The sequence below is a fragment of the Impatiens glandulifera genome, chromosome 5 (genome assembly GCF_907164915.1).
Source record: "Impatiens glandulifera chromosome 5, dImpGla2.1, whole genome shotgun sequence".
Lineage (NCBI taxonomy): Eukaryota > Viridiplantae > Streptophyta > Magnoliopsida > Ericales > Balsaminaceae > Impatiens > Impatiens glandulifera.
Genome location: NC_061866.1, coordinates 11,920,538 through 11,928,981, shown reverse-complemented (window position 1 = coordinate 11,928,981; position 8,444 = coordinate 11,920,538). Strand labels below are relative to the sequence as shown.

General features: G+C 31.1%; 1 protein-coding gene across 1 annotated transcript; it reads right to left on the bottom strand.

The window, feature by feature from the left end:
• Positions 1 to 1,855: 1,855 nt before the first annotated feature.
• On the bottom strand, positions 1,856 to 3,518 carry LOC124937978 (pentatricopeptide repeat-containing protein At4g21705, mitochondrial-like). The gene is made up of 2 exons (XM_047478323.1): positions 3,231 to 3,518; positions 1,856 to 3,148 (listed from the first exon to the last, which is right to left on the bottom strand). Exons 1-2 carry the CDS (start codon positions 3,474 to 3,476, stop codon positions 1,922 to 1,924), a joined length of 1,473 nt encoding a protein of 490 aa, XP_047334279.1. The 5' UTR covers positions 3,477 to 3,518; the 3' UTR covers positions 1,856 to 1,921.
• Positions 3,519 to 8,444: the final 4,926 nt, after the last annotated feature.

Here is an 8,444-nt window from a genome sequence, read left to right as displayed (position 1 = left end):
TTGGCACGTTTAACAAGTTTTTCACATACTTAACACGTTTTCACGTTTTTGACATATTTAACACATTTTTTTACGTTTTTGACACGTTTACCACATTTTTAACACGTTTAACACGTTTTTGCACATTTAACAAGTTTTCACATTTTTAACACGTTTTCGACACGTTTAACACGTTTTCACGTTTTTGACACATTTAACACATTTTTTTATGTTTTTGACACGTTAACACATTTTGATATTTTCACGTTTTGGCACGTTTAACAAGTTTTTCATATATTTAACACGTTTTTGACACGTTTAACACGTTTTGACACATTTAACACATTTTTTTACGTTTTTGACACGTTTAACATGTTTTCACGTTTTTAACACATTTGACACTTTTTTTACGTTTTTGACACGTTTACAACATTTTGACACGTTTAACACGTTTTTCATGTTTTGGAATGTTTAACAAGTTTTTCACATGTTTGAAACGTTTAACACATTTTTGACATGTTTTCATGTTTTTAATACGTTTAAGACGTTTTTAACACGTTTAACACGTTGTTGATACGTTTCACATGTTTTTTATGTTTTTGACACGTTTGACACATTTTTAACATATTTAACACGTTTAACACGTTTTAACACGTTTAACACGTTTTTCACGTTTTGGCACGTTTAACAAGTTTTTCACTTATTTGACACATTTAACACATTTTTGAAACGTTTAACACGTTTTTATGTTTTTGATAGGTTTAACACGTTTTAAACCTATCAAAACGTGTGAAAAACATGTTAAACATATTAAAAATGTCATAAACATGTTAAATATGCCAAAAATGTGAAAAATGTGTGAAAAAACATGAAACGTGTGAAAACGTGTGAAAACGTGAAAAACGTGTTGTAATGTGAAAAACGTGTTAAAACGTGTAAAACGTGAAAAACATGTGAAAACGTGTGGAAAACGTGAAAAACGTGTGAAAACGTGTGGAAAACGTGAAAAACGTGTTAAAACGTGTAAAAAACGTGAAAACGTTTGAAAACGTGAAAAACATGTTAAAAGGTGTAAAAAACGTGAAAAATGTGTTAAAACGTGTGAAAAACGTGTGAAAACGTGTGAAAAACGTGAATAATGTGTGAAAAACGTGAAAACGTGTTAAAACATGTAAAAAACGTGAAAACGTGTGAAAACGTGTAAAAAACGTGTTAAAACGTGTGAAAAACATGAAAAACGTGAAAAACGTGTTAAAACGTGAAAACGCGAAAAACGTGTGAAAAACGTGAAAAACATGTGAAAACGTGAAAAACGTTTGAAAAACGTGAAAAACGTGTGAAAACGTAAAAAACGTTTGAAAAACGTGAAAAACGTGAAAAACGTGTTAAAACGTGTGAGAAACGTGAAAAACGTGTGGAAAATGTGAAAAACGTGTTAAAACGTGTGAAAAACGTGAAAAACGTGTAAAAATGTGAAAAAATGTCAAAAACGTATTAAACGTGCCAAAACGTGAAAACATATTTTAAAAGTTAACATTTTGAACCGATATTTTATTTTACAAACATTGGAATTAGAATTGAACTACAATTCTATCATTTCCCCAAACATAGGAATTGGAATTGAATTACAATTCTATCATTTTTCCAAACATAAGAATTGAATTGTAATTCAATGTCAATTCTCATGGAATTGAAATTAGAATTCCAATGTCAATTCTAATTCCAATTCCCCCTCATCAAACACACCCTAAATGAAATGTAATTCTCGAGTCTTATCACATCGCCAAACCATGTCTAAAAGCTTAAAGAGCCAATGACCGAAACCAAGTAAAAGCATGGTTCTTTTCTTGGCAGATTCTTATACATATCTTTTAGCAAACTTAATTATGTCAGCTCACATGTCTCTCTTCTATTCTAGCATAGCACCTTCAAACTATGTTTTTTATTCAAGATTACATGGTTTCTGTTCAACTTTTATCCCTCTTTTCTCCATCTGTTGTAAAATCTTTTCAACTTCTTCTTCTCCACCACCTTGAAGACTAGCATCAATCAATCTCTTGTACGAAGATCCTTCACCCACCGACCTCACCTTCATCAAAGAATTCATAAAACAATCCAACTCTTCCATGTTTTCTTCAGAAAGCCATTTCACTATGTTCGAAACTACTCTAGGTTTAGGCCTCCAACCAGGGTTCTCATCATGCAAAGCCAAAGCTTCATTCATACACTCAAATGCCTTCTTCATATTCTTCTCTTCCATATATGCAGCCGCAACTATAGCCCAACTGTTGGGAATTAATCTCTTCCCATTCTTAATTATCTCTTCAAGCATTTCTTCACCCTTCCCAATTAACCCATTCTGACAGTACCCAATCAAGACAGTATTCACCACACGAATGTCGTAAAAATGGCAAGACGATTCCCACTCTTTAAGGGTTCTTTTAGCCTCATCGAACTCTTTGAGTTTTACTAGAGAGCCCAGCATCGTTATATAGTCCCTGTTTGACTGTTTCTTACAGTTAGCTTTCTGAAGTGTCCAGATTCTTGTGACTTCACTTTTCTGACCTAAGGTTGCATAGAACGATATCAGATAGTTAAAGACAACCGCATTTGTGTCCGCCTTCTCTTCTATCTTTTTAAGGTAAATAAGTGCTTTGTCTGTCAAACCGGCTTTTATATACGAACTGGCTACACTTGAATAAGTGAACCAGTCCATGATAATGTCAGTGCGGTTTTCCATTTCATTCAGAAGTTTCTCCATGTTGATGATGTCAGATCTTGCACTGTATGAGTTCATACAGATTCTATAGGAGAAGCTATCAGGGGAGATTCCATTGTTTTTCATCTCTGAGAAAACATCTGGGATTTTCTCCAGTTGGTTCGAATGAGTATACAAGCACATAATATCATTGTAGGAAAGAGATGAAGCATACCCTAATTCTTTCATCTTCTGCATTAGGGAAAGGGATTTCTCAACCAGGCCTTCTCTAACGTAACAGTTTAAGAGAGAACCGTAAATCTTGTCAATTTTTTCATCATCGGATAACTTGTGATGAAAATATATTTCTGCAGCATCTAAGCCACGAACTTTACCAATTAGGTTAAGTTGTATAGCACGGTCACCATGTGAAATAGGGCACAGGCTAATCTCAGTCATCCATTCAGAAATCTACCAGATAAATTGATAGTTGAGAGCAAGAACCCAATTGAAATCAGAGTATTTGAAAACAGAGAAAAGAAGAAAATGGGACCTCAAGGGCATGTTGATATCGTCTACGGCGGCGGAGATCGCGAATCATGAAACGGAAACGGTGTAGACTGACGACATTTCCTTCTTTGATCCAGTTATCGATATGCTCGATGATGCTATGCTTAGGGTCTCCTAGAGGGCTAATTCTGGAGTAGAGGTCGCTTGGCTGTCTTGCCGACATGGAATGAGCTCTGTTGAAGAAGGAGAGATTGAGAGAAGTGAGTTTCTTCAGTAGGAAGGGGAACATGGCTCAGACTAGAAGGAGAATCAGCATTCAAGAAATGAGGTTTCTAATCCATCGCCCTAGGGTTTCAACTTACAACATTAGTTTTTCTTAGTTTTTAATTTTTAATCAAAATTAAAAAAAGTGTTTATAAATGGGATACAATTTTAATTTATTTATAGAAACATCTGATAATTAAATATAACAAATTTAAGATATATTTAAAAATTGGAATTGGTCTAGAAAATTACTATGAAATAATTATCTCATTCTAAAATAATAGGAGTTATTTTCATTCTTAGAATTGTAAACAAACCGAATAGTTCCATGATTGAGGCTCTTTAACACATATTGGGCTCAAGCTTTTATGTTAGAGCTCGGACACTGCTCGTATTTATTTAGTTGAATTCACGAACTACTTGAACTCGACTCGTTAAGAACTCGTTTACAACTTAAAAGGCTTTACGTTAGGGGAGTGTTTACGTTATTTTTTTAGGTTTATTAAATATTAATAAAACATTTTCAGTCTTTAAATAAATTAGGAAGATCCTCGTGCGATTCACACGGATAAAAATATGAACGTCACACGTTTATCAAATTTGGTGTTGAATTTAAAATATAAAGTATTATTAACCTAGTTGGTTAAAGAATTGTATTTGTTTTTGTTAGGTTGCGAGTTCGAAACATACCTATAGTATTTTTAATTTTATTTTTAACCGTTTTAAATTTATGGGCGGGTCAACCCAGAATCCGACCCAAGTATCAATTTACTCTCACATATATATCCAAATTAACCAAATCTCTCGACCCGACAATCCGGACACTTTCAAAATTAAGAATCATTATATATATATATATATATATATATATATATTAGTTAGTTAAAAAAGTCTCGCGTTCATCAAATTTGGTATACAACTTAAAATATAAAGTGTTATTAGCCTAATTGGTTAAAAAGTTGTACTTGTTTTGTTAGGTTGCGAGTTCATAACATATCTATAGTATTTTTAATTTTATTTTTAACCGTTTTAAGTTTATGGGCGGGTCAACCTAAAATCTGACCCAAGTATCCATTTACTCTCACATATATATCCAAATTAACCACAACTGTCGACTCGGCAATCCGAACAACTTCAAAATTAAAAATCATTATATATAGATTAGTTAGTTAAAATTGTCCCGCGTTCATCAAATTTGGTGTACATCTTAAAATACAAAGTGTTATTAGCCTAATTATTTAAAGAGTTGTACTTGTTTGGTTAGGTTGCGAGTTCAAAACATACCTATAGCATTTTTAAATTTATTTTTAATTGTTTTAATTTATGAGCGGGTCAACCCAGAATCCGACCCAAGTATCATTTTACTTTCACATATATATCCAAATTAACCACAACTCTCGACCTGACAATCCGATCAAAACTAAGTTAGTTAAAAATGTCATGCGTTCATCAAATTTGATATTGAATTTAAAATATAATGTGGTATTAGCTTAATTGGTTAAAGAGTTGTACTTGTTTTGTTAGATTGCGAGTTTGAAACATAATTATAGCAATTTTATTTTTATTTTTAACTAGTTTAAGTTTATGGACGGGTCAGCCCAGAATCCGACCTAAATATCCATTTACTCTCACATATATATCCAAATTAATCACAACTCTCGACCCGAAAATCTAGACACTTTCAAAATTAAGCATCATTATATATATAAATTTGTTAACAAGTTCATTAACGAAAACATATTCGCGATGTGACGAACCAAATATTTAAAAGCTCTATCTTGGCTCGTTTAATTTTCAACCTTTTAAACGAGTTTAAACTCGACTCGTTAAGACTAACAAACAAGCTTGAACGAGCTTTTCACCGAACTATATTCAAATAACTCACAGACAACTCTATTCATTTACATTCATATTCATTCATATTCATATTCATATTCATTCTCAATACCAAAATCTTATTCAAACTCAACTTTCTAATTTTCTTTTCTATAATTTTTTTCCATATCCATTTACTCTCACATATATATCCAAATTAACCACAGCTATCGACTCGACAATCCGGACACTTTAAAAATTAAGTATCATTATATATATATATATATATTTTTCTCATGCACTAACAATTAGATTTGAAATTCATCAATAAAAAGTTTTATTGTTTCCTTGTCTCTCATATAGAAACTACTATGTAGGTGACCTTTTAGTTAAATCTTTCTCACAATTATAGTCTCTAACATTACTTTTGCATTTTTTTTTCATTTGTCCTGAATCTTACAATAATAGCTCTAAGGGATTAAACTTATGTAATACTGTTATGAAAGATGAGTTGAATTATATAACATCTAATAAATTCTATTACGGATATAAAAAATTATTTCATGCAACATTAAGAGACACCAGACATGACTTGTCTAAAATAGAATCACTCAAAGAGAAATATTTGATTATATGAACACTTGTTCTCTCATATTTAAAAAGATTAGATTTTTTTAATAATTATGACATTATTAGCTCATTTTGATTTAGAGCTAATTAGCAAATGAATAAGCAATATTTATTATTAATAAACGTTTGGATAATTTTATTTGAAGGTTTAATTCTCATCGATATATATTCATTCTTTATTCATTTCACATGACTTCATCTTTTATTTTTTCTCACTCTAAATTTTTAAAAGCCCTCTTATTGTTTTGTGAGTGTTCTTCGAGTTTTTCGCTCGATATTTTCCGTTGAAACCCGATGATAGTTCAGGTACATTGATCAAGTTCGATGCGTAGTGATTTCAGTGCAGAATCACTATTAGATTTGTTGTACCCTGTGAGACAGTCATCTGGGATAAACTCCAACACAAACAAGAGACAATTAAACTATTTTAAGGGAAATATGTCTAACGAATTCTCACTCTAGATTTCTAAAAGTTATTTTATTATACTTGTGATTGTTCTTTGTGAATGTTCTTCGAGTTTTTGACTGAGTGATTGGATTTAGGTATCTTTGTCATATTCGATGCGTAGTGATTCCCGTGTACAATCACTATTTGATTATTTGTACCTTAGGAGACAGTCATCTACGATAAGTTCCAACACAAACGGGAGACGATGAAATTATTTTAAGAAAAATGTGTCTAACACATGTCTCTAATCAACCTAGATTCGATGATTTCATCTTTATATATATTTAGTTTATTTTATTTATTTGTAACATTATACTGTTTATATATTTTGTAATTTAAAGACAAAAATACTAACAATCTTAAAATAGTTTCATGTGCTAAGTTATTTAAGAGTTTGTGCCATCGATTTTTTTTTTATCTTTAATGTTTCAAAAATACGAATTGCGATGTTGTAAAAGAATTGATGCCTCATTTCGATAAATTAAAATTATTTATCTTAAAAAAAATAAATGGGACAACGGATTAGGTATGGAGCCCGCAAACACACTTAATCAATTAACCAGGTGCAGAACTTGCCGCCTAACGGGTTCGAGCCCAAAAACTTAAAGTAAATCCTAAAAACAAGAAAAGATGTCTTTCAAATGGTGAAAACCACAATTGGAAATGGAAGAGGGGTACTATTCTGGCATGATCCTTGGCTGGATAATATTCCCATTATATTCAAAGAAGAAATGCAAGGAAACAGAGTTAGAAGAGAATACATCAAGTACTCATTTAGAGACGTATATGAAGGTAGATGTGATTCACTTTTGAGGCGTATTCCAGAAGGTGATAGAATCCTAAACCTAATGAGGCAGAAGCAACTCAATGAAAATAATGATGAAATAAACTGGAAAACAGAAAGCAATGAGAAGTTTATTACAGGAAAGGCATGGGAAATTGTTAGAACAAGAGGACAGGAGGTGGATTGGCATAATGTGGTATGGTCTCCAAAGATTATTTCTCGTCACCAATTTATTCTCTGGCTGGTATACAGGAAAAGGTTGACAACAAAAGACAGAATTTGAAAATATATAAACATTCCTGATATCAACTATGTCCTATGTTCGGGAGTTGAGGAAAGCATAAACCATTTATTTGGGGAATGCTCTTTTGTAATACAAATCTGGAGGATGTATGCTGCAAACATGAACATCATCAACTTTCCAAGAATTTGGGAAGAAATCCAAGAGTGGATGAAGAATAAAGCAAAAGGAAGATCCTTCTATGTAAGTATGTTGAAATGCTACTTTGGAGCAGTAATCTACAATATCTGGAAAGAAAGAAATTCAAGAACTCACAGTGGAAGAAGTAGAACCGCTGAAGATATTTGGAGAGATATAACTTTAGATGGAAATGCACTCATTCAATCCTGGAGAGGAATCGAAAGGAATGAAGAGAATAGAAAGCTTTGCCATATATGAGATATTTCGTTTGAGAAGGTCACAAGTAGAATAAAAGTAAAAACGTTGTAGGCGCTAATTGATTATTGTTATTGTCTGTAATTCAATTATTGTTTCATTGTCAAATCTAGAAATTGTCTAGATCTGATCTTAAACTTTTGTATTTTTTTTTCCTCTTTTGGGTTTTTTTAATGAAATGGCACTAAGCTGTTTTCCCAAAAAAAAAATTATCCATTTTTTATGGCCGCTATGTTAGAAGAGATGATAAAATTATTTATTTTAAGGAAGAGAAGAATCAACTAATAAAGATAAATTATTATTATTATATATTAATTATTAACGAATTTGTTAGTGGTGTTAAAAGTTTAATTTTGTTTAAGTAAGTTAATATATGTTAATTTATAAATTTTCTCAAAAAAAATATTATGTATATTCATGATACAAATATTAAATAGAAAATAAATTAGAATACACTGTTTTCTTTATAATTAATTAGCTATTAAACTTGGTCATATTTCTCTTAATTATTATTTTTTTTTATCAAAAATTAGTTTATATTATATATATTTTAATATAAACAAAAATTTTCATCTAAAATTATTTATATTTAAATATATTTGTATTTCAAATATTGCTTTATTCAATATTATAAAATATA

Excerpts from the sequence above, each read along its gene's own strand:
- LOC124937978 (XM_047478323.1), bottom strand. The coding sequence starts at position 3,476 with ATGTTCCCCTTCCTACTGAAGAAACTCACTTCTCTCAATCTCTCCTTC. Across the intron at positions 3,149-3,230 it reads GATATCAACATGCCCTTGAG|ATTTCTGAATGGATGACTGA; the intron begins GTCCCATTTTCT and ends TTTATCTGGTAG.